At 40.4% G+C, this 26,627-nt stretch overlaps 1 protein-coding gene across 3 annotated transcripts in view; it reads left to right on the top strand.

The window, feature by feature from the left end:
• The first annotated feature begins 3,008 nt into the window (after window positions 1-3,008).
• The window catches only part of XRCC5 (X-ray repair cross complementing 5), an 87,862-nt gene continuing 64,243 nt past the window's right edge, over window positions 3,009-26,627 (top strand). The window contains exons 1-9 of one of the 3 annotated variants that reach the window (XM_079782329.1): window positions 3,009-3,117; window positions 7,132-7,245; window positions 8,990-9,173; window positions 10,098-10,146; window positions 11,072-11,194; window positions 14,529-14,720; window positions 16,052-16,166; window positions 16,857-16,995; window positions 23,280-23,392. In XM_079782329.1, the coding sequence (XP_079638455.1) occupies window positions 3,097-3,117; window positions 7,132-7,245; window positions 8,990-9,173; window positions 10,098-10,146; window positions 11,072-11,194; window positions 14,529-14,720; window positions 16,052-16,166; window positions 16,857-16,995; window positions 23,280-23,392 (1,050 nt within the window). In that variant the 5' untranslated portion in view covers window positions 3,009-3,096. The other 2 variants (XM_079782328.1, XM_079782330.1) reach the window with 2 other exon arrangements.

A 26,627-nucleotide genomic window follows, 5' to 3' on the forward strand; every position in this document is an offset into this window, starting at 1 on the left:
CAGCCTGACAATTGAACCGGGCTGAGGTAGGGAGGTGGGAATTGAGAAATAGAAAGAATAAGAGAAATAAAAGCAAGAGAAACAACAGCGGGGTCAGGAGGTCCAGAACTCTCGAGAAGCTCTGGCAACTTTTATTAGTAATACAGTGCTTTTTATACATAAGACACTAAGCAGGGAATTACTCACAAGGAAAACATTCTTTGTTTCTCTAAAATCACTACTGGAGGGATAAGTTGAAGGACAGGTTTCTTGTTACAATAAATCTCACTAGTTGGATACATATTTCTTGGTAAGCCATGAAAGTAGCTCTTATCCTACTGATAGCAGTCATATAAACAAACCCTGGGAAAGCTCTGTAGTCAGGGGTTGCTCTCGTTATACTGATTAGTTGCCATCCAAACAGGCCTGGGAAATCTGTGCGGGTAGGGTGCCAGCCTTGCTAGCCCCTACAGGTGCAAGGACCGTGTCAGCTTACAGCCCGTTCCCCACATCAGGCCTGTAGGGGAGGGCAGTTAGGGCTGACCAGGCTGGCAGGGGAGGGCAGTTAGGGCTGATCAGGCTGGCAGGGGAGTGTTTAGGGGATGATCAGGCTGGCAGACCAAGGTGGTTAGGGGCAATCAGGCAGGCAGGCAGGCGAGCGGTTGGGAGCCAGCAGTCCTGGATTGTGAGAGGGATGTCTGACTGCCCGTTTAGGCCCAATCAGTGAGATCGGGCCTAAACGGGCAGTCAGACATCCCTTGAGGGGTCCCAGATTGGAGAGGGTGCAGGCTGGGCTGAGGGACACACCCCCCTCTCATGCACAAATTTTGTGCACCGGGCCTCTAGTACTAGTATATAAAAACCTAAGCGACTGTTAAGACTGGTTAACTGGTCGCTATGACACGCACTGACCACCAGGGGGCTGATGCCCGATGCAGGAGCTGCCCCCTGGTGGTCAGTAAGCTCCCACAGCCAACCTCCTGCTTTCCCTCTCCCAGGACAGGGAGAGGTGGCCCTGATCGGCCTCAATTGCTGGCCAGGCCAAGGGACCCCACCCATGCACGAATTCGTGCACCAGGCCTCTAGTATATGTATAATCTTAATCTGAATCCTTATGTCTTGACTCTTTCCCTGTACTATTACCGGGAGACCCCCACTTGAGCTCGGGTTGCCTGTTGCAGTGTCCAATAATGAAGGCAAGGTTGAATCATTAAGGTGTTCATGGAGGAGGCCAGCCAACCAAGAAGAAAGGGTGTTTACAAGCATTCAAATCCTGTTTTACTGCAAGGTGCAAGGGACAGGAATATAAAGGGTTAGGGCAGTGGTCGGCAAACTCATTAGTCAACAGAGCCAAATATCAACAGTACAACGATTGAAATTTCTTTTGAGAAACAATTTTTTTAAACTTAAACTTCTTCTAACACCACTTCTTCAAAATAGACTTGCCCAGGCCGTGGTATTTTGTGGAAGAGCCGCACTCAAGGGGCCAAAGAGCCGCATGTGGCTCACGAGCCGAAGTTTGCTGACCATGGGGCTAGGGTGAGTCTGGGAATGGATGTCAGCTATTGTCCTTTAGTCATCAGGTGATGAGATGATGTTGATGAGATGATGTTTTGACTTCTGGTGTGTCGGTCTGACCATGCTTATCAGTTCTGCTTGCTGGATTCACAGCTGAGTCACCTTATCAATTGCTTCACACAGGCCTTGAAAAGGAAACTTAAGAAAAAACTTAACCCCCTATTCACGTATGAGAAACTTAACCCCCTATTCACATAAGTATATGTGTTCTAAGATTAAAAATATTATGATTATTTTTCAGATTAATTCAGGTGCTCTATCTATCATAAGTCCCCCTATCAGTACCCCTAATTTATGGAGATTTGGTTTAGGTGGACTGTTTCCACAGTCACATATTTACTTAAGCATACATTAGGAAGTTGCAAACACCTTTGCCACACTTTTCTGGGGTTAGGGAAATCAATGGCCAAGGCCAAAAATAGTTCTAATTAGGGCAAGGTAAGGAGGTCATAGTTTAACGGAGGAGGTTGGGGTGAGGATGAGGCCCAAGGGACACATCTAGATGAAGTTGACATGGCCCCCACCCTAGTTGGGATCGCCACCTAGTGGAAGAAGTAGGCTTGTAAATGAAAATCATTTCAAAAGGGCTCTAATAAGGTACCTAAATGCCTAGACTAGTAAAAGGAAAACTTAACCAAATTGGGAGACATGGCTCATGAGGGGCACCCAAATAACATTGTCATTCTCCTTGCATCCATTTTCTTCATTTGTGACTGTAGCTCTCCTGCATCTCTCTTCAAAAAAATGTCCTTTTTCTCTCTACCAGCCATAACTCATCAACCTCTTGTCCTCCCTCTTTCCACCCAATTACATAGCATACAAATCTGAACATATTTACATTAATATTTACATTAATAATATTTGCCTCTTCACCCTTAGGGGAGGCCTTTTGCCAGTGAAAGCAGTGCTTAAAGTCCATATCCATTCTCAGCACCACAACTGCCTCGCTGCCTGGAAGTGGGTGATTCCAAAGACGTTTCTAAGGATGGCTAAGAAGCAAACAAACACAGGTACTAGAATCTCTTTTATTTCTCCCAGGAGACAAATCTGTACTGGAAGGTGTGTGGGTGTGAGATAGGGGGAGAGAGAAAAGAGAAAGGAGAGACTATACAGAAGACAAAATTATGGACATAAAGCATGCAAATTTCCTTCACCATGGTGAGTCTCCAGTAATTCTACTTACGTGTCATATAAAAAGTTTTAAAAATAATATTTGAGTTTTCAAAGAACTCCTTGAGTTCGAATTAAAAGCCGTGTGTGTCGATTTCAGTGAGAGGAAAGGGAAATGAATCTTTCGGATAAGTGGTTTGTATTTAGACACGTGGGTAACTCAAAGACCGCAAGCGCCTCCGCACCAGGGCCGCACACAGGGAATCTGCGCATGCTCAGAGGTCGGCGCACAGTGTCCCCGCCCCTCCCAGTCTCCCAGTCTCCCAGCCGCTCTTCCGGTTCACCTGGTTCCGAGTCCGCGGGAACTGTGTTGCGGCGCTGCAGGTTCCCGCCCGGAAGAGACCACCGGGGCGCCTGCTGAGCGGCAACATGGCGCGGTCCGGGAATAAGGTAGAGGAAGCATGGGCTTGCGCGTTGCCCGCGCTGATGATGGAAAGGGTGTTTCAGAAGCAGGAATCATAGGATGACGGCGGTGTCAAGGAGTGAGGAAAGAGGGGAGATCATGGTGGTTCATGGGCTGGATCAGCAGGGCCTGGACCGAGAGATACAATGTGAGAAAAGCTGGAGATTTGGAGTCCTAAGACCTGAATTTGAGCCTTGCCTACTCCCCACCCCCTCCTCTGCCCTTCCATTCTCTCACTTCCTTTCCATCCCACCTCCTTCCCATATCGGCTACTCCTCTCTTACCCCTCTAGTCCACCCCTAACCCTCCTTCATTACTTATGAGCCCGGGTTTTTTTAAATCTGTATGAGAATGGTAGTTAGCCATGGTGAGCACCTACTCCACAGATTTGTAAAACTTCAAAGAGGTACTGTGAGTAAAATCACTTGAATAGAAAATGTCATATTATTGCCTCTGTAATAATACAATTTTCTCTGTGTGAGACACTGATCTAAATGCTTCATTCCTATCTCACTTCATCTTAACAAGCCCTGAAGTGAAAACTATTAACCCCAGTTTACAGGCATGAAAAATGTTGAAGTGATTAATTAGCCCAGGTCACCCAATCCATAATTGGTAAAACTTGGATTTGAACCCAGGTGGTCTGGTTTCAGAGTCCTGGAGAATTTCTGTGTTGCTAGGAATCTTTGACCTTCAGTGTTCCAAATTAACAACAGACATTAAAATGATTTTGTAAATGAGTTCTTTAATATAGGTAGAGGGGTAGTTGTCTGGAAGGGTCACTAGAGGGAGATGTGTTCCAGGGAGTGGCTCACTCACCCAAAGGCAAGGCCCTATGGGAGGTATCTGATAATACTGACAAACAAGATAGGATTTTGAGCAGCTGATCCTTATACCCCCTCAATCTTCTGTTAAGACATGTTGACACGATTAGGAATGTATGTTGCCACCCCCCTTTTTTGTATATCTTCTTTCAGCGGCTGAAAACTGCAGCTTTAGTGGAGCAGCTGTTTATGGCAGGTGGGCTTGCAGCAAAATTCTAACTGTATTGCTTTGGTGTATAAGTGAACCTAGTTGCTGTGCTGCCCAGTTTCTCTTTCCTGGTAGTCTTATTGCTGCCAGAAAGGAACTTGAAATATTACATAGACAGTTCTTCTGCTTCCATGCAAGAAGTTCTATATTGTGAGACTCTTTAATGCCACTTTTTGGATACCTGATTCCTAGCAAAAGGCTTTCTTGTTTAAAAGTAGTTTTTATGAATGTATTAAATAAATGCAGCAACATATTTTGGGACTCTTAAATTTTTAAATATTTTTTATGTTCAAGGCATTGAAACTATGGGATGTAAATTTTATTCTCATAGGAATTTTGTAGTTTATTACCTCCTTTTCTCCAAACATGCTATCTTTACTCCAGAAATCTTTAATATTAGTACATTAAGTTTACTATTTATAATATAAACTAGGGAAAAACTTAGTCTTCCTTTTCCAGGTGTTGCCTGCAATATAACCAAGTCTAGAAATCATGTATAACTTCCCTGATAGGAGCTCATCCAGGTTTTTCAGACACTTCTAGGGGCAAGAGATCATTGCTTCTGAAAACTGGTTCTTTTATGGATCACTTTTAATGTTCTTTTTTCCTCCTTGTATGAAGTCAAATCAATCTCCCAGTAACTTCCATCTGCTGATCTATCTCTCCCAAAGACCAATCCTTTTATAACACAGCTGTCAAATATTTGGAAGGAACTCTCATGTTCCCCTAATCTTCTCATTTGGCTTAAATATCCCCCCCCTTTTTTTTTTCAAACTGTTTTTCAAATAACATGTTCTTCAGATTCTTCTTTAACCTGCTCATTTCATATTCAGTTTTAATAATCTTCCTTTAAGATGTGATGCTCTGAACTCTCAGTTTGTCAAATGTCTGATTGGTACAAAGCACAGGTGAAACTGTCAAAGAATGTTAACTATGAAAAGACTAGATCTCATTTAGTCCAATGCTGCTTTCTGCCTCCATTAATTAATAGTGAGTTTAAGTGGGAATGGTGAAGTTAAGTGGGAGTCCTTGGGAATCCAAGGACTCGGAGCTAATCTGTATATATAAAAGGCTAATATGCAAAGTGTCCGATCATCAGGGTAATGACGTCACGTAGCAATATCCGGCGTCCTCTCCCTAGCTACTAGCCTTCTTGCAGTTTCCTCAGCCCAGGAACATGACTTGCTTTATAGCCAGGTGCAAACATTTCACACTGTAACCAAGTGTTTATGAAGCAAAGTGTTTTCCCATGCCTCATCTCATTTGATCCTCACAGAAGTCCTGGAGTAGGTAGATAGGAGAGTTGGTGGGATCCTATTTTCTTTTCATTAGCTGGAAAATGGAGATTTAGAAAGCTTAGAAACATGACCCAACTGACAAGAAGTAAGAAATGGTGGACCTTGAAAATGATTTCAGGTTCTCTCACTGCACAGAATATAATCAAACACTGCTGCAGTTAAATATTTTACCCTTTGTTCTCCCTGTGTGATCTACAATAATAATCTGCTTCGTATTGATATTTACTGCTGTGTTGCTGACAGTTACCTGAAAGAGAAATTGGGGTGCTTCACTGGGTTGGAAAAAGTTTAGCTAAATCAGAAAGCAGGTCTAATTAAGCAAGTTTATTTTCTATATATATAAAAGGCTAAGTTGACTCATGTGCAATACATATAAAGCTCTCGATGGCGCCAGTCACACGCATGTGTTGTGATCTATCATTGTCGATCGTGAATTTGGTGGACACTTCTATTATAGAGAAAGGGTGAATAGCGATATTAAAATATTTCTTCTATTTAATTTCCTTTCAATGTGCAATATTTTGTGTACTGGGCCACTAGTTGATAATAAAGATGGAAACTGGATCTCAGGTCTCCAGATTGCTAATCCAGTCTTTTTTTTCACCATAAGCCCTTTCTTTTCTTTACTTGGGATTCAATAAGCCATTGACACAACCTAAAATGTTTTGGAGGATGAAATTAGATAGGTGTGGGGGATGTAGTGCTGTAGCCATGTCATACTAGTGACTCATTTTATAATCCACTCTGAAATTGTTAGTTGCTGTTTGTTCAGGTCTCCAACTCATATTCAGTTAAATTTTGGATGCCAAATATAGATTTTATGTGTATCCCTCTTAGTTTATGTTTTCCCTATTTTCTTCATCCCCTACATACATGATTGCTATCTGATGACTAGATGTCTTTATGTGGTTCCCTCTATCTGTAACTTCCTTGTTTACATGACTGACTCCTACTCATTCTTTAAGACTCACCCAAGTTTCATATCCAGGCAGCTTTTTCTGCCTCCTTATCCCTCCTGTATCTCCTCCCTTGTGTGTGCTTTAGTGCCCACTGCATATCTCTGTCATGGAACATTGTTCTGGTATTGTTTGTTTATATGTCTTTGTCGGCTACTAGAATAGATTTGGTGTCTTGATCTTTATTTTAGATCCTCCGTTTATAAACCAATGCAAAGTGTGTGATCACTTTTGCATATATAAATTGTAGTAGTCACCTATTGCCACAAAATGCTTTATGAAAAACTATGCCCTAAATCAGTGGCTTACAACAAAAGCTTGTGGTTCTGCAGATCAACTGCAGTTTTCTGATGTATTTGGGGCTCAACTGGTCTGGACTTAGCTCAAGCTTACAGGTTGTTTGCAAATCTGCTTCCCCTGGGTTTACTCTTGGGCTGAGGCTAAAGGAGCAGCACCTGCCTGGAGCATACTCCTTCCTGACAGATACTTTCTAGCTTTTAGAAAGCATTAGGACTATTTAAACTTTCTCTATAGTAAAAATTTATGTCTTACATCTATTCTCTAAGTAGAACACTTCCTCTCCCTTCATCATGCATCCCCTAAAGATCAGTACAGGTTATCTGGGTGAAATGAACAAAGGACATATCTCTTTTCTTTCCTTTTTTATTGGCTATTATTAACATTTTTCAAATATTCTTTGGGACCTTGTTTCCAGGCAGCTGTTGTGCTGTGTATGGATGTGGGCTTTGCCATGAGTAACTCCTTTCCTGGTGAAGAATCTCCATTCGAACTGGCAAAGAAGGTGATGACCATGTTTGTGCAGCGACAGGTAAGAGCCAGATTGGCCTTGAACTTGTAACTCATGTTCTAGCTGCTTGTTGCCTCCACTTTAGTAATACAAGGTACCGGCCTGTTTACAATGTCCAGGCTCAGTGTTTTCTGGAATTTGAGTAGTTTTCTTACATATACTCCCATGCAAGTTCAACTATCATTAGAGCCTGATAGTTTTTCCTTCTCTTATTTTTGGCCCCTCCACTGATTATTACAGTTTTTACCAGACACAAGAGGCAATGTTGAGTCATATTTAAAAGTACAGTCTCTAGAGCCAGATGGCCTAGGTTTGAATCCTTGCTCTAACATGTCATTTACTAATCTCGTGATCTTGAACAAGTCCTTCAACAACTTCGTGCCTATTCCAATTACCTTTTGCTGGTAACATGCTATCTCTATTTTAAACAGGCCTCAAGAGAGTCCCATGGAATCATGAGAGATGATTTTTTAAAAGATATCATCTAAGATATCATTTAAACATGTCCCACTGGTGTGCTGGACATGTTTGAACCCCAGCAACTGGGACCTTTTCTCCATGTACAACTAGGGATTATAATGAGTTGTTAAGAGACTGGGGAATTTAACAGACCAAACAAAAACGAAGAATGCCAGAATTTCATTTTCTCCCCATGCAGCTTTCTCCCTATTGATGTAAAAGGCTTAATCATAGATGGGAACAAGACTGCCTGTTGTGTTAGATACTGTTGTTGTTTTTTTGTTTGATTATGAAATGTTTCATAAAAGAGGCAGATGCAGAGAATATAATGCGAACATATTTCCCCATTGTCTAGCAATATACAACCCTAAAGTTTTGCCATATTTCTTTTTCTTTTTTTCTTAAAAAAATAAAATATTACAGATAAATGGGAAGCCCTTTGTATATCCCTTTCCAATCCTCTTTTTTCCTCTTTTCCCCCCTCTTTTTCTCAGAATTTGTATGGTTATTACCATGCTTATTTTATACTTTTGGACATAAGTATATTCATAAATAATATTTAGTGTTGTGTGCAGCTCTCAAAACTATGTGATGTTATTATAAGGTGCATGTAATTTTGCAGCTTTTTTTTCTCAACCATATGTTTTTGACATTTATTTCTGTTGATAAACATTGCACAATTTTTTTGTTTTTTACTAGGTAGTAATATTCCATTGTATAAATATTCTGCAATGTTTGTTTGCCTTCTCCTGTTGATGGATGGTTCTCTTGTTTCCAGTGTTGCCCTGTTTGTTATAAATAGTGCTGAAGTGAATTTTCTTGCTCGTTGTGTCCTTGTGTACATGTGTAAGAATTTCTCTATGGTATATACACCTGTAAGTGAAATTCCTGGGCTATAGGATGAGATCCAGGAAACATTTTTTTTAATCTCTGGAAAATGTAAACCTTGAGTAGTCATTCCAGAAAGACAGACAAAAATCTTTTCAAATTAACCATAATTAGTTTTCATTCAGAATTAGAGTCTGATTTTGCTAGAATTCTTTAAGAACAGTTACCATCCTACTATTTCCCCACCCTGAATTGTGCTGAAATGAAGGGTGGTACCTATATAGTTCATGAAAACGTTGGCTTAGAACCTAGGAATTGTCTTTGTCCCATGGGCCATCCAGCCCAATGAACTGTTGTTGACGAAGGTCCCAGGAACCTGCCATGGGGAGGTCTGGTTGTCTCTCTCCCTGAAGGATAGGTATCTAATGGCTTCCAGGTGGTACTATATGGTTTTCAACCTTCTAACATTCTTCTTTAGGTGTTTGCTGAGAGCAAAGATGAAATTGCATTAGTCCTTTTTGGTACAGATGGCACCGAGAATGCCCTTGCTTGTGAGGATCAGTATCAGAACATCACAGTGCACAGACACCTGATGCTACCAGATTTTGACTTGCTGGAGGACATTGAAAGCAAAATCCAACCAGGTTCTCAACAAGCTGACTGTATCCTTTTTCAGCCAAAGGACACTTAAGAAATTTTCTTTAATCTATGGAATCATAATTTAGTTTGGTGAGGTTCTCTGAGTCCCAGCTCTGACTATAATGGCATTTTTGGCTCTGAGGACATGGAGGTGATGTGTGTTAGGATTCAATGGGAAATTAATTGGATTGGGTTGGGTGCCTGGATTCCAGGTCCTCCAGAATAGAATCTTGCTCCTTCTTTGCACTAGTGATATTGAGAGGTTGGGAGGCATAGGAAGGGGAAGATACCAAGGGGTATACGTGTGTATCAACGATGTGCAGAGGGTTTGATAGTGGTGGGTCAGAAATGTTTGGACATAGAGAAGGTATTTCTAGAAGAGTATAACATTAGCATTCTCCATGCTTTCCTGGATGGAGGATATCTCTGTGTCAAAAATATCCCCATAGCCAAATTGTGAGACTTCCTGTTTCTTCCACAGGTGCCCTGATTTAAAGGGGTTACTCTTATTTTTGTAACAGTTCGTACTGCCTTCCTGATCACTAGGAGGTGCTGCTGTGCTGGGAGTAACTTACAAATGCTACATTATGGCTCACTTAATTTTTAAGAATTGGACTGTTAATCACAAAAATTGGGTTCTAGTCATTGTAAAATGGCATCATCATTTTTGGTTAAATGAGTGAAATATGTTAGATTACCTTTTGGATTATTTTATTTCTCATGGTTATATGTTTCAGGATGTATAGTATGATATATAGCTTATGTGAGTGTATTATTGGTGAAATAAACTTTGGAGGAAGGGTCATTGGGCAGGTACTTTGAAATCATCACACAGTCAACCCAGTGTCTACAGTTTCTAACACTATGGACTTTATTGGAAAAAAAAGTTGCATATTCTTGGAATAAAGGGACTGTTTGGTCAGATCTTCTGCCCTTAACTAGCTGAGTCCTGGATGCACTCATTGTGTGCATGGATGTGATTCAACAAGAAACTGTGTAAGTGTCTCAACTGGAGAGAGTTGGAAATGAGCCTTTCTGCAAAAACTGTATGGCTTGATATATTCTGTGCACTATGTGATTCATTGTTAATCAGATGGCATGTTTGTGTGGCTAAGGAAACATTCGATAGAATTCAGTGGTTGAGTTCAAACTCTCATAGAAGTTTAAAAGGAGGAAGGAATATATTGGGAGGGAATTTCTCTGGGAGGAATAAAAGTTTGGCTTATTACAGGTTCCTTCCTATTGGACTTAGCTAATTACCTGAAATTTTTAGAAATACTAAATAGTGTGGTCCAATATTGAAATTAGATGCATAGTAACAACTCTGGCCAATTTTCTAATTCATTACTTTTTAATTACTGTGCTTTTAAAATATGTGTCTTGGAATACACAAACACATCCCTTGACTTTTAGGAATAATGATTTGCACAAAAATCTCAGGCCAAAATTTGTATTATAATTTCTCAATTTTTATACATTCTTTGCACTAGCCCTGTGAGAGGAATCAGACCAGGGTGTTTGGCAACTGAACCCTTACAAGGCTGACGTTGTAGCACACTGGGAGCGCTCCCTACTTACCTTCTGCCTATCTGGAGGCTGGAAGGGGTTCTTTTTAATCACAATGACCACATCTTTACCTGAAGATAGAGTTATGAAATGAGGGACATAATTCCAAATTACTAAGAAATTTTGCCTAAGTTGTTAAAAGTATGAGTTATAACTAGGTGATTAGATATTTGGTAGAAACTTAACTGAGTATCAAGAATACGTGGACTTCTAGAAGGAAGGTAATTACATTTGTTAACTGTATCTAGATTCATTCCTTAGCCTCTTTCTGCTTAGCAAACAAGTGAAGTGCATTTGAATCTGTAGGAACTAATTCAGGAGGATGATTTCTTAATGTGATAACTCTCTCTTGTAGAGGAAAGAAGTTTGAGAAGAGGCATATTGAAGTGTTCACTGACCTCAGCAGCCCATTCAGCAAAGATCAGCTGGATACTATAATTCATAACTTGAAGAAATCCAGCATCTCCCTGCAATTCTTGTAAGACTGTAAGAATAATGCTTGTAGACAAACCCTGTGCTCTCACATGTAATGAGTGGGCCTCATTATAGGGTGCTTGGTTCCCAGGAGTCTTTGCTCTGCTTTGACTTGGGATCTGTCAGATGATTGACTTCAGCAAATATTCAGATTACTTTCCATGTTCCAGGAACTCTTCTGAGTTTTGGTGATAAAGGGATGAAATTCACAGTGAAACAGGAATTTAGCTTAATAGCAGATGGTTCACTATTCTTAGACTCAAAGAATTGAGGAATTAAAGGAAAATTTTGAGCATATTCAGTTAATCGCTTGCCTACTTAGAGGATTTGACCCAAACAATGACCAGTTTGATGGAGTTCTTTCTTAAACAGCTCAAGAGAACTGTGTCTTACAGTAGATATTTTTGGGGTAAAGAGAAATGTCAACTTGGGAATCATTTTAAACATATATAATGCTTATTTCTAACTGTTTTTCAGATCTAAAGGATACACACATGTATAGAAAAGTAATTTGCTTGTGTGTATTTAGAGATGAGGAATATGAATAGAGAGGGGAAATATATTTCACAGTTTGTTGGGGAGAGAATCCCTCCCCAAAAACTTGAATTTCCCAGGTAGGCATTTCCATTGTTTATCTTCTATGAAAGTTCTTTGACTACACTAATCCTTCCTGCTGTGTCTGTAGCCTATTTTTTCTTGTCCTATTTTTGGTGAAAGCAGAGTGATATTATAGGATGTTGAATTATTAGGCTTCTGGGGACACTCCTTTTTTCAGACTGAGAGCTCTACTAAAAAGTCTCCAGCTCAGAGTGGTAAGCCTTTGGCTTTAAAATGCCTGCCATGGGGAATGAAGCACCTCCTTGCTTGTATGTACCTCTTAGAACTGTGGAGGGGCATCTCCTTTCTGTAGAAAAGTAGTTCAGAATAACCCATCATACTGAAACTTGTTAAAACGATACCTCACAGAAATTAAGTGCTTTTAAAGTGACACTTCTCTTATTGAATTGAGATTTTTTTCCAGCACTTCAAAAGCCCAACTTGGTTTCTGCTCCCTGTTCATAACCTTAGGATGCTTTTACATGGCTGAAGCATACTGCACTTGTATTTATTTTTCTTTTTATTGAATTTACTGGAGTAACACTGGTTAAGAAAATTATACAGCTTTCAGGTACACAATTCCACACACATCACCTGTACACTGTATTGTGTGTTCACCACCCCATGTCAAGTCTCCTTCCATCACCATTTATCCCCCTATACCCTCCTTCACTTCTCACACTCCCCCTCTCCCTGGCAATCACCGCACTGTTATTTGTGTCCATGAGTTTTCTCTCTCTTTTTAAAAAAATGTATCTTTATTGATTTCAGAGAGGAAGGGAGAGGGAGAGATATAAACATCAGTGATGAGAGAGAATCATTGATTGGCTGCCTCCTGCACTCCCCCCCCCCCCCCCCCCCTCCACCGGGGATTGAACCCACAACCCTGGCCTGTGCCTTGACTGGGAATCGAACCATGACCTCCTGGTTCATAGGTTGACGCTCAACCACTGAGCCATGCTGGCTGGGCTCTTCTTTGTTTTTTCTTTTTTGCTCAATTCCTCCACCCCCAGCACAATCCCTCAACGCCCTCCCCTGACAGCTATCATCCTGCCTTTTCTGTCTATGAGTCTGTCATCTGTCTTTATTTTGCTCGTTAGTTCATTAGATTCCACATATGAGTGAAATCATATGGTACTTGTCTTTCTCTGACTTACTTCGTATGAACAGTACTGTAAAGCATGCTGAAGAGGGAAACAGCCTTTTCTTCTACTTGCTCACTATTTGACCAGTTGTATTTGTGTGTGTGTGTGTGTGTGGTGGTAGTTTCTTCCTGTGCTACAAACCTCCAGCATATGAAGTAAAATTTTGGTTTTATTGTTGTGTGTATCTTGTGTATATTTGGTTATTCTAGGTGGACCGAAAAAATACAGGCAGGGCAAAGAAGCATTGTGTTCTGAGCAGGACTGTTCCTTGGACCTAGTTTTTAGGTTCTTCTAACTAAGAAAGTTTATTTCTGGTTTAATGCAGGGTAGAAAGACCTGTTATTATAACTTTTTCCTGACCCTTCATTTTCCTATCATTCTTCCCTTTTTCCTGGTTGGTGTTATGGAAATAGCAATAGCCTGATGCAAACTCTGTGTCCCACACCCTGCTCCCTGGAAGCTCTTTATCTGATAGGTAATACAGTATATGCAGATATGTCATGCTATTATACATAGAAAAATTAAAACAGGAAGCCCTATTTTAATTATAGCAAATAAAATGATAGAGGTCTGACATCTACATCTGGCCCCGAGGCAATCAGATTTTTTTTATTTTTTATTTGAGAGTGATTCCTATATATATTTTTTTAATTTGAGAGAGAGCAACAACCAGTTGCTTTTTGGTAGTGGAGTTGAGTAATGTGAGCTTGAGTGGTTCAGGGGCAATGTGGAGAAAGCCTGTCTAAGAGAGTGAAGCCAGCATAAAAGTAAATGAAAACTAAGTATGGAGACAGAAGGTCAGATAACCTGCATGGTGTTTGAGACTAATCATCCTAGGGCCACCTGCAACTCTGCCTTTTCAATTATTTGGTCATTTAAGCCAATAAATTTTTTGTTTTTACCAAATTAAAGAGGCTTCGGCTACTTAAAACTGATAGATCCCCAGCCGGGTAGTACAGTTGGTTAGAGCAGTGGTCAGCAAACTGTGGCTCGCGAGTCACATGCGGCTCTTTGGCCCTTTGAGTGTGGCTCTTCCACAAAATACCACGGCCTGGGCGAGTCTATTTTGAAGAAGTGGCGTTAGAAGAAGTTTAAGTTTAAAAAATTTGGCTCTCAAAAGAAATTTCAATCGTTGTACTGTTGATATTTGGCTCTGTTGCCTAATGAGTTTGCCGACCACTGGGTTAGAGCATTGTCCTGATGTACCAAGGTTGCAGGTTTGATCCACGGTCAGGGCACTTACAAGAATCACCAATGAATGCATAACTAAGTGGAACAACAAATTGATGTTTCTCTCTCTCTCCCTCCTTCCCTGTCTCTCTCTCTCTCTCTCTCTCTCTCTCTCTCTCTCTCTCTCTCTCTGTCTCTCTCTCTCTCTCTCTCTCTCTCTCTCTCTCTCAAATCAATAAATTAAAAAATCCTCATAGAATGTTGGATAAGAGATAAGTGCCATTTGACAGATGAGAAATTTAAAGCTCAGAGAGGTTGACATACCCATTTTCTCATAGCTAGTGAGACAGGCACAGGATTGGGACCCAGTTTATTGCCTAGCTTCAGAGCCTGTGTTCTTAACTAATGCTGATCTTTTCCTGATAGTTTGCCTTTCCCAATTGGCAAGGAAGATGGAACTGGGGACAGAGGAGATGGCAACTTGCCCTTGGACAACCATGGGCCCTCCTTTCCTTTAAAAGGAATTACTGAGCAGCAAAAAGAAGGTATTCGGATGGTGAAAAAGGTGATGATGTCCTTAGAAGGTGAAGATGGGCTGGATGAAATTTATTCTTTCAGGTGAGAAGTGAAAACCTTGATTACAACTTTCAATTGTACTATATAAATTTCTCTTTTGATCATAGGGCTTCCTAATGTTTTCCTTTTTCTGGGCCACTCTTGAATAAGCAGTTCTTTAATAAATATTCTGATTTCATTAAAGAAATAGTATACCAGTCCCTAATCTTTTTTAATCTCTGGATAATGTCACATAATTCATCTGTACCAAGGGGATCAATCATAGTCTAGACCACTAGTGGTCCATGAGGTCCGAAAGGTTGGCGACTGCTGGTCTAGACCAGTGGTCGGCAAACTCAATAGTCAACAGAGCCAAATATCAACAATACAACGATTGAAATTTCTTTTGAGAGCCAAATTTTTTAAACTTAAACTTCTTCTAACGCCACTTCTTCAAAATAGACTTGCCCAGGCCATGGTATTTTGTGGAAGAGCCACACTCAAGGGACCAAAGAGCTGCATGTGGCTCGCGAGCCACAGTTTGCCGACCACAGGTCTAGACTGTATGCTTTGAATGTGTTCAGTCATTAATTCCTTTTTTCCTTATTTTAGGGAATACCACAAATTCCAGATATCATCTGTCATCTTCTCTGTTGTTTGGGGGCCAGATAAAAGTAGAATTGATCTGGATTTATGTTCTCATGAACTAACACTTTACATTGTGTTTGCTACCCCTTAAGTTCTCCCCTCTCTCCCCAGTAAGAAACCTAGAGTTTTCTATCTGCTTTGCCTTAAAACTAAAATATGGACTTCGAAGTTCCTTTATCCCCTGGAGAGTCTTTATTTAACTCTCTCCATTCTGTACAGATACACGTGCCTTTTATTTGGGAGAATTGGAATTAAATAAGAATTGCAGAGTTGTGAGTAGTGATGTTATAGGGTGATGCCCACCCCATGATACCCTAGATAGGAGTTCTTATCCTCAGGTCCGTGTTTTTCAGGGAGTTTGGTGAATGCTTTCTATTGTGTGAAAACTTATTTATGAATGTGCTTTTATCATAGCCTCAAAATGTCCTTGGTCCTGAAAAAAAAAGTTAAGAACAACTGACTGAGTTGAAAGAAAAGATTGAATAGAGGAAGATAGAGATGTTTGTTTTTACCTGTCACTAAGCCAACTCAGTTGTACCTGGCTCTCTCCCAACTTGCCACATTCCTGCCATCCCCAGCTATTCCTCCTCTCTTTATGATCGACAACAGTTCACTTCCCCTTCTAGAAAACTAAGCGCATCATTTCAGCACAATTAACATTTTAAAATTGTTGCTTTCATTGTATATTTATTTTATCTTTATTGTTAAAAGTATTACAGATTGCCTTTTTTTTTTTTTTAATTAAGTGAGAGTCTGAGACAACTGTGTGTCTTTAAGAAAATTGAGAGGTCTTCCATGCCCTGGCCCTGTCAACTGACCATCGGCTCTAATTTGTCGATAAAGATTTTGGCTTATAAATCGGTAAGTAGTTGGTACACATATTTTTACAGAAATGGTACCTGGCAGACAAATATGCTTACATAAGGAACTGACAATTCATGAGTGGGTGACTCCATACTGTACTTACTGCTTCTTTAACTGCTCTCCCTATTTGTATCATCTCTATCTTTTAGGAAAAGGCATGCTAGAAGAGGAAGCTTTATGAATTATCTCTGATGGAGATTGATTCCCTCCTTTTTCTTTCTCTCTATAATTGTTAATCATGAGTTCCAGGCCTTTCTTTCTCTGGAATGCATAAAGTTTTATCATTATAGTATCTAGCTTTTGTTTTCTTTCAAATTTTCTTACTGATTTCTGACTACTGATAGACGTCTCCCCTTTTTTAATGAAAACTGTGGTAACAAGATGTATGTCCTCTTTTATTTTTTTGGTCTGAGGGTTTAATATAGAAAGTGTTTGAATACATACTAATATTAATGTTTATCTGTGGTTTACCTTGGGGGAAAGATGAAATGTAGAAAGAATTATGAAGTAAACTAAAGTTTCCACCGTAGGTAAGAGCAAACAAAGCAGTTCAGCTAGATTAATTGATATGGATGATTTTCTGTAAAGGAGAGAGCATATCAGATTGTCACCTTTTGTCAATTGGAATCCTTGCTTTCTCTGCATTTATTTATGTATTTACTTGTTTTCTTGATTGTTTGAAATAAGATTTTACAGGAGAAAGTTAAAAAGTCTTGGACAATTGTGGATGCAAGAACCCTAAAAAAGGAAGATGTACAAAAAGAAACCGTTTATTGCTTGAATGACGATGATGAAACTGAAGTTCCAAAAGAAGATACTATTCAAGGTATTACAGTAAGAGTATCCACTTTTGCTTAAAAGAGCTGTTCTTCAAGGTGATAGGAGGCAGGCTGGGATTTGTATTATTATTGTTTAGAGATATTTCTCTGTGTCTGGAGACACAGCTCTTTAAGGGGATCATGAGACATAGATCCTTTAGCTCTTCTGTTCGGTGTGAGGCAGGATGGTTCCTAGGAGTGCACTTGGGTATTCCATCTCTCTGAGCTTTAAATGTCTCATGTGACAGAACTTAATACTTGGCTTTGTTTTCAAGTTTGAAATTTAAAGTTTGAAGTTTTTTTATTTACTCTATTTTAGTTTTTACTTCCATGATGATTATTTTTCTGAGTGCCAATTTAAGATTATTTTTAAGTGCTAGATATGCTTTTTGAAGTAATTTAGGGCATAAGAAAAATCATTTGTGTTTATTGGGTTTTTTATGTTCGCTAGGCTCTTTGAAGTTTCCTTTTTATACTATACCCATTTGATCTGTATAGTGTATCTAGATGGCATCTCTATCCAGGGGGCTTAGAAACTAGCTGAGAGTGTCTGAATGTTCAGGAGTTAAGATTAGAAGATACCAAATGATGTTTTAAGTTAGAAACCAGGGTCTTTATATAGATGTCTTGCCAGACTATGTGCTGCACAGCATAGTTTTAGTTGGCAAACCTTGAAAAAAAATACCTTTCATCTGTGGTGCTGTGTTGCAGTGTTTGTGGATATTTGTATGTGTTGTATGGGCAATAGGGGAAATTGGTTAAAGGTGGTGGTGGTGGTGGTGGTGGTGGTTATGGTTTCTTTCTTTCTCCTGGTGGTAGACTGTAATCAGTACCCTACATGCTCTACTAATTCTTTAAAAAAAATTCCATTCAGTAGCGTAGTGTAGTTAAGAACATGAATTTTGGAGTCAGACCTAGGATAGAATTATGGCTCCATCATTTGCAAATCATTTGATCCTAGAGTAGTGACCCACCCATAGTAGGAAGAATAGCATGATGAAAGGTGCAGACCAGGAAAGTAGAGGGCCTCCTCAGTGATGTCAAGTAGTTGGGTTGCTGGTGTATTGGGCACATACAGATTAGTAAGGAGGGTAGTATCTCATAGATAGCCTGTATTTTTTCATCTTCTCAACAGCCTAATGAAGCACTCTTGTTACTTTCATTTTATAGATAAGGGAATTGTGACCAAAAGACTTTCATTAATGTATTCAAAGTGACATAGCTAGCAAACTAGCAGAACTTAAACTCAAGGCTGTCCTGCTTCAGAGTCTGTGTTGTTACATGCTATTCTGACTTAGGAAGGGCTTTGAATGATAGGCCGAAGAGGTTAGCCTTAATTTTGAAAGCAGCATGGCATTATTTATAGTTTTGAGGAGCAGGTTGTCATTGGTCTGTGATGTAGGAAGATTAATGTGACTGCTGGGTGTAGGATAGATTGGAAGGAGAAGAGATTAGAGTTGAGGGTGCCCATTATTTTGGTTGCAAGCAAAAAAGGCAGCTCTGATTATCTTAGGCAAAAGGGAAACTTTTGGATTGAGCAATGGAGAGGGAATCTTACCTAATAATAGACAAACATGTAAATTGACTGTACCTCCGTGGCGCCCACAGCCAATCAGGAGTGAGTATGCAAATAAACCCGACAAAGATGGCAGGCCTGTGGGCAGTGCGCACACGCACAGGTACTGAGCGGCCGGGGGCGGGGCTGGACGTTGGCATCGTCGCCTGGGCAACCGAGGTCTGATGGTTTGCCCGCTGTATCTGCCTCCCAGGGGGTCCTGCACCGGTGGCTCCTACACACGGTTCCAACCACTGAGGAGTGGTCAGACCCCAGGGCCACCGTCTCTGCCGAGCCAGGAGGCCGCTGCCCTGAGGCACCGGTGAGAGCACGGCTCTGCCTCCTGCCTTTCAGACCCACCAGGACACAGGAGCAGAGCCCGGCCTTCATGGTCTCTCTGGAAGCAGCCTCCTGGGGCAGGTGAGCAGGTTGGAGATCATGCCTCAGCTCCGCGCCTTCCGGCGGGTGGGGAAGAGACAGCTCGGCTCCTCTTCCTCTCCCCAAACCCCTCTCTTCCTAACCAGGGGCCTCACTGGGAACTTAACTTTCTTTGTTAAACAAGGGAATTCTGGACAATGATTGTCCAACCTCTGCGAACCCAGCAGGAGAACACATCCAGGGCCAGGGTGCCCCTGCCGGCCCGGGACCGGGCAGTGACCGTGCACAAGCACACACCTTTCTTCCTGTGCAAGATGGACGGCTGCTCAGAGAACTCTGTGGGACAGCAGGGATCCGCTGAGCAGTTCCTGGGCATCCAGCGACCAGTCCGCCTGCAAAGAGGTTACGGGAGAAGGGTGTCTCTCTGCCGCAGGCGCTCCTGGTCAACCCCTCTGACACCCCCAATGGCGAGGTTTTCCACAGAAACTGCAATGGAGGACAAGACCTGCATTTCCTCACCATCGAGCTCTCTGAGAAACTAAGAAAGAGGCTTCCAAAGCTGTGACTGTGAGCACTTCACGCAAACCCACACGACCGCTTCCCCAGCCAGCACCTCATGCCTACTATCACCCACGGGTCTTCCATGTCCCGTTCACCCAAACTTATGACAGCACACCTCCATTGCTGCGAGCTTAGGGGACCGTGATGGAAGAGGCACCATAACTGCTCTGGGGACGCAACAGTGGGGTGACTCAGGGTGCAGAGAACTGGCCGCATTCCCAATGCCCGGATCTGGTTACTGCGTGGGATCAAGGCTCCAACTCCCCAGGCCATGCCTTCCCCGTAAGCTATGCACAGCCCCGTTGTGCACCACACTGCTGGGCAGCACGGAGCAGATGCATGAAACTCCCCAGCCCAGGAACAAGCCAGTCTCAAGCAGCTGGTCATGAACTGGCCACTGCAGGGATGGTCCTGCTAGCTGTCCCCGTACTCAATTGCCTGCCGAGGTCCTGACCCTATGGTTTGGTTCACTCCTCTTCCTCCCCAATCCCTTCTAGAGACCCTAACTTATATATATATAATCATCTGAAGAAAGAATGATTCAAAAATTTCCAAATTTAGCAAAATATAAACCCACAGATCAAAGAAGCTCAGTGAATAGCAAGCACAGGACATAAAGAAAGCTACATCAAGACACATAAAAATCACATTGCTCAACACCGATGATGAAAAGAAAAATCTTTTAAGTAGTCAGAAGAAAAGAGACACACTATACACAGGAATAAACATAAGGATTACAAAAGAATCCTCATCAGAAACAGTGTACGGGAGAAGATAGTAGAGCGACATCATTAAAGTACTCACAAGGGGGGGAAATCCTCTCAATTTATAATTCTAGACTGAGTGGAAATATTTTTAAAAATAGTTAAAATATATTTTTCATATATAAAAGATTGAATTTTTTTTATCACCAGCAGATTTGTAGTGTAAAAAATATTAAAAGAAATCCTGCAAGCAGAAATAAAATTTTGCTAGATACAAATAATGATCTATGCCAAGAAATGGAAAACACCAAAGACAGTAAATGCGTAGGAAAAAATATAATAGAACTTTCTTATTATTTAAGTATATTTAAAGATAATTAACTATTTAAACAAGTAATAATACATTTTTTATTAATGTATAATAATAATACATTATTTGTTTAAATAGTTAATTATCTTTAAATATACTTAAATAATAAGAAAGTTCTATTATATTTTTTCCTACGCATTTACTGTCTTTGGTGTTTTATAACATCTGTGAAAGTAAAATACATGACAACAATAGCACAAAGATTGTCTGGGAAAAATGAAATTTTGTTAAAGTGAAGTTTCTATATAAGATATGAAGTGGTATAATATCCACTTGAAGATAGACCATGACAAGTTAAAATCCTATATAATAAAGAGCTAATATGCAAATAGTCATCATGCCCTCATGCCATCACGGCTCAGACACTCAACACTGGGGAGAGAGGAATGGGGACCAGCCAGGCTGCAGCCTGGGAGAGCGACAAGCCACCCGCTCCAGGGTCCCGGGGACCAGCAGCTGCACCTGCGCCTCTGGCCCAGGAGAGGGACAAGCCGCCCGCCCTGCACTCCTGGGCGCCAGCAGCTGGGGCTGCAGTCCGGGAGAGGGACAAGCTGCCCAGCCCGCGGTCCTGGGTGCCAGCAGCAGCAGCTGCACCTGCGGCCCAGGAGAGGGACAAGCTGCACGCCCTGTGGTCCCAGGTGCCTGCGGCTGCAGCCTGGGCGAAGCTGCCCGTGCACGGTCCCCTGTGGCTGCGGCCAGCCTGGGCGAAGCTGGCCCGGGTCCTGGGTGCTTGTGGCTGGCCAGAGGGAGGAAAGCCTGGGTCCCGGGTGCGGGGCAAGGCAGAGGCAGTTAGGGGCAATCAGGCCAGCAGGGGAGCAGTTGGGGGCGGTCAGGCCGGTAGGGGAGCAGTTGGGGGCAATCAGGCAGGCAGGCCAGTGAGTGATTAGGAGCCAGTGGTCCCAGATTGCGAGAGGAATGTCCGACTGCCGGTTTAGGCCCGACCTGTCTGACAGAGGGTTTGCAGTGTCTCCCCATAGAACAATGAAGTGGTTCCAACTTTGCTAAGACTCCCAAGGAAATTCTCTGGACTTACTATGACAGTCAAGGCATGTACCCGATTGGGCCTAAACCGGCAGTCAGACATCCCTAAAGGAGTCCCCGATTGGAGAGGGTGCAGGCTGGGCTGTGGGAACCACCCCCCCTCCATGCATGAATTTCATGCACCAGGCCTCTAGTAGTTGAATATGGTTTGAGTTCAAAGAGCATAGATGTGCAACTTATGTCTCTTAAACTTTTTGCAGTTACTCACATACTCCCTTTGCCTGTCCTCCACTCTCTACTCCCAAATATGTAGAGTTCTATTTCTTAGAGAGAAGGACTAGTATATGTGGGCAAAGGAATAGGGTCATATGTTGTAGTCTATTCTATCTTTTTTGCTATGTATAAAAGTTAGAGTTACTGATTTACCTTTTAAATAGATGAATGAAAAAACCCAGAACAGTTTTCATTAGAATTTTCACGTTACTATTAAACAATTTAAGTAAGAAGATGTCTGATGACAGAGAAGCTAAAAAAACATTTGGTTTTGATACCACTCTTAATCATGTGCCATACATTTCCCTGTTAACTTTTTGTTGGAAGTTTTTAAAAAGACATATATAAAAGTAGAAAAAAATTTTAAAAATTTAATATATGATATCAACAGATTGACAGGAACAAATAAATGCTGGATCACCACTCTGCCTCAAACACACAAGTTTCTTTGTTTCCTGGAGTAAAGGTGCATATACTTTTCCTTTCCTTTTACCCAAAGCCAGAATCCTTGGATTTTGATGATCCTTCTCCCCACAAAATATATAACACTGTATATTGAAAGAGCATGACCTCCCATAGAGCAGAGGCCTTGGACAGAGAGGGAGCTTTGTGTTTGTTTTTTTTAGAAACCAAGAGCCACCCTAGCCAGTTTGGCTCAATGGATAAGCGTCGGCCTGCTGACCGAAGGGTCCCGGGTTCGATTCCAGTCAAGGCATGTACCTTGGTTGCAGGCCCTGGTTAGACATCCAATCGATATGTTTCTCTCACATTGATGTTTCTCTCTGTCTTTCCCTCTCTCTTCCACTCTCTCTATAAGTCAATGGAAAGATATCCTCGGATTAGGATTAACAACAAAAAAGAAACCAAGAGCCTATATTTATATGAGCAACCTAAGTAATTAAAAAAAAATAGACAATCCAATCCCAGAAATAAAATAAATTTAAATGCAGAAAAATATTTAATTTATCAATTGAATGTCTCTAAATAGAAAGGTTTTGGCTTCTTCCATTAGGCTCTTGTATGAATTTTTGATAACATTTTGTTTTGAAAATTTCCTGTGGGCATTTTTCTCTGTGGTTCTCCAGGTTTCTGAAGAAATATGTTCATGTTATTATGTTTACAAATCATGATTATATTTTAGTCAACCATAGTTTATCTTTAGAGAATAACTAGTTTATTGCATTTGCTATATTCTTTCCTCTAGGCTGGATAATCATTAAGTAACTAAATTGCAGAATATATACTTAAAAAATGTAATTGGATTTTAATCGACTCTTTTTGTAGATGTCGTTTGTGTATCTGCTGCTGCTGCTTCTCCATCACAAGGGGCAGAAATTTGATTTTAGGGAATGGTATATGGAGGCTTGATCTGGAGTGTGCATGTATTGTTAGTGTATGCGGAGGGCTAATTTCAGCTCGTAGAGAATGAGGCCCCATATGCTTAACAGATGCTCTTCTCTTGTTCTCTAGGGTTTCGCTATGGGAGTGATATCATTCCTTTCTCTAAAGTGGATGAGGAACAAATGAAATACAAATCAGAGGGGAAGTGTTTCTCTGTTTTGGGATTTTGTAGATCTTCTCAGGTACAGGACTTAGTTTACTAATTATGAACAAAATAAGTAACCTTTTTCTTGTTATTATTTGAGATGGTGTGATTTTGATGGGTCCTTTTATTTATAATATGTTTATTTAACTTAGTTTTTCTAAAATGTAGTCTGGGCATTAGTGTCACTATCTTTGATTTTTTTAAAATATTATTTTATTGATTAGAGAGGAAGGAAAATGGAAAGAGAGATAAACATCAATGATCAACTGCCTCCTACACACCCCCAGTGGGGTGATGGAGACTGCAACCCAGGCATATGCTCCCTGACCAGAATTGATCCGGGACCTTTTAGTCTGCAGGCTGATACTCTATCCACTGAGCAAAACTGGCCAGGACACTATCTTTGATTTTTGAAGAGAAAATCAAGATGGAGAAAAGTCAGAAGAAGAGATTTAATTGAAAGTCACTTTTTAGCTTTGCTGTCAGTCATAGCTCATAGTAGCCTTAAAGAAACAGTATCTAGTTCTTTGCTATTATATTGCCTTTTCGAAACTGTCATGTATAATGGAGTGTTTATAGGAATGAAGGTCTAGCTTGGTTTTGAATGTCAATAGACCTCTTAGAATATCATTGATTTATGCCAGTCACCGTTCATCTCAATGCCCAGCAGAGAGGTCCAAGATGTGAAATTTGTTCATGTCATATGCTTTTTAGATACCAATGCAGAGATACACAAAATAGACAGTGGGAAATGCAGTAATTCACTGAAGGCCCTCGGATACCATATACTGCCCTAGAAAGGGTTATTAAAGATTCCTGGATATCTTAGATAAAATTATTCGTGAGGTGAATGAAAATGAATCAGTATAAAATGTATCTTTTCAGGCTCTATAGGGATAAAGATTTTTGTTGATTCTAGATGAACTCAATTGAGAATTATAATAAAAATAAATATTACCCAGTATATTGGGCTTGAACTTCTTCATGTTGCTTAAGTATATAGTCCCTGTGTAATTCAGTGTTAGTATAATTCATTGAAGTTGGGAGAATCGTTTTCATGATATGTGTCAGTTGTTAGATACATTTTTAAGACTCATAAGCTGAAAATTGGGAAGATTTACTTAAAGTTGATGAAATTTTAATGGTGAGAATACTTTTTGGGATTTGAGAGTCTCTAATAATTTTCTAACAAATTATACTAAATATGCTTTATTTACTTCTCAGAGTGAACTCACTTTGGGAGGTATGTAAACTTAAAATTTGTGGTTATTAATGGCAGTGCTTATGAGTCTTTTCAGTGAAACAGGACCTTTAGTCAGACCTGTTTGTACAAACTGGCCTATTGGAAAGTGGCCTTCCTAATTCCAGACAGGCAGAAAAGACCTACTCAAAACATCTGCAGCCCTATCATTTGGCCCAGTGGATAGAGCGTTGGCCTGCGGACTGAAGGGTTCAATTCCAGTCAAGGGCACATGCCGGCTGGATTCCCCAATGGAGGGTGTGCAGGATGTAGCCAATCAATGATTCTCTCTCATCATTGATGTTTCTATCTCTCTCTCCCTCTCCCTTCCTCTCTGAAATCAATAAAAATATATTAAAAACAATAATAAAATAAGACCAAAAAAATCTGCAAGTGTAATTCAGAACTCAAACAATTGAAATTATCTATGCCTGGCTGGGACTGGGGGAGCCTATTTAGTGAATGACAAAGCAAGGAAGAATGAGCTGGACAAAAAGTACATTTTCCATTTTTTAGAAACTTTTTATTGAATTTATTGGGGTGGTATTGATTAATAAAATTATATAGGTTTCAGGTATACAATTCTATAATACATAATTTGTGTATTTATTATCAAGTCGAGTCTCCTTCCATCACCATTTATTCCCCTTGTACCCTCTTCTACCTCCCCTTGTCCCCCTTTTCTGCTGGTAATCACTGTACTGTTGTCTGTGTCTATGAGGTTTTTTGTTGTTGTTGTTGTTTTTCTTAATCCCTTCACCTTTTAAAAAGATTTTTATTAACTTTTAAGTCATGAATTATTTTTCTAAATAGACTTTTTGTTTTTAAGCTCTAAACTATTTTTATCTTAAGTATAATCTCAGACAGGTACAATGAAGATAACATAATAGCTATCATTTATCCAGTGATTATAATGCTCCTGTCGTTATACTAAGCATTTTATATAAATTCCCATTTCATTCTTTTGTGACCCTCATAGGTATATGCTATGATATGTATTTTATACATTAGGAAATTGAGCTTCAGAGCTGTTAAATAACTGGGCCAAGGTCACCTAGCTGGAAGGTGATAGAGGTGGGCTTTGAGTCAGGTCTCTGATTCCAAAGCTTCTGCCATTGATCAGTTGTAATCTGCCCACCAGATGGACAGCCTTATTTTTGAACAGTCTGTAAAACAGCAAGTTTTACAGACCTGCTTTTGTGTATTATTTTAACAAATGTATACACATCATCTTGTCAACTAAGAAAGTATAAGCATGCACCTTGTAACAGATGAGTAATTATCATTAAATTGATAAAATCACATAGTTTTCAAATTCCCTTAAAGTGAGGGAAACTAACATTTCTGGATTGAAATAATGTGAAAGTTTTCATTCTATAAAATAGGATTTTTGGTTTGGGATATTTTTTTCTTTTTTTGAAATGTGAATTATTTTTCTTTTTAAAAATTTCAAGAGTCCTTTCAATTTGTCTTTCTCCAAGTTGTCAGTGTTCTGGATATGTAATTATAGATGGATAAGAATTTAGCCAGAACTTCCCCTAAATGTCTGGCTGTCTTTTGAAAAGTCATTTAGGTGCCTTAGGAAGAGATTTCATTAGCTCTTCTTTAATCAATCAAGAACTATTACAAATTCTAATAGGAGGGCAAATTTATATAAATATAGCAAACTAAAAATATAGGATTATTCCCATATTTCTTCAAATAATGGCTCTCAAATGGGGAATGGAAGTGGAGATGGAGGGAATTTGAATTACATGGGCCTCACACCCATACCTTTGAGACTTAGCCTTGAGCTACTATGACAGTGCTCATAATTTCTCAGCTTTAGAGGTGGAAGGGCAAAAGAAACCCAAAACATTTTAGAAGCATTGCCTCATTCAGCATGTGGCATGTTCTTATAAATAAGCTTCAGGCTCGAGGGCCCCTAAATGAGAGGGAAGTTTTCTCATCTTATTCAATAGGTGCAGGTGGGAACTCTTCAGTGTTCATTTTCTCATCTTTGACCCCTTTGATACTGTGATAGATGAGTAAC

This window comes from Cnephaeus nilssonii (genome assembly GCF_951640355.1).
Source record: "Cnephaeus nilssonii genome assembly, chromosome: 10".
NCBI lineage: Eukaryota > Metazoa > Chordata > Mammalia > Chiroptera > Vespertilionidae > Cnephaeus > Cnephaeus nilssonii.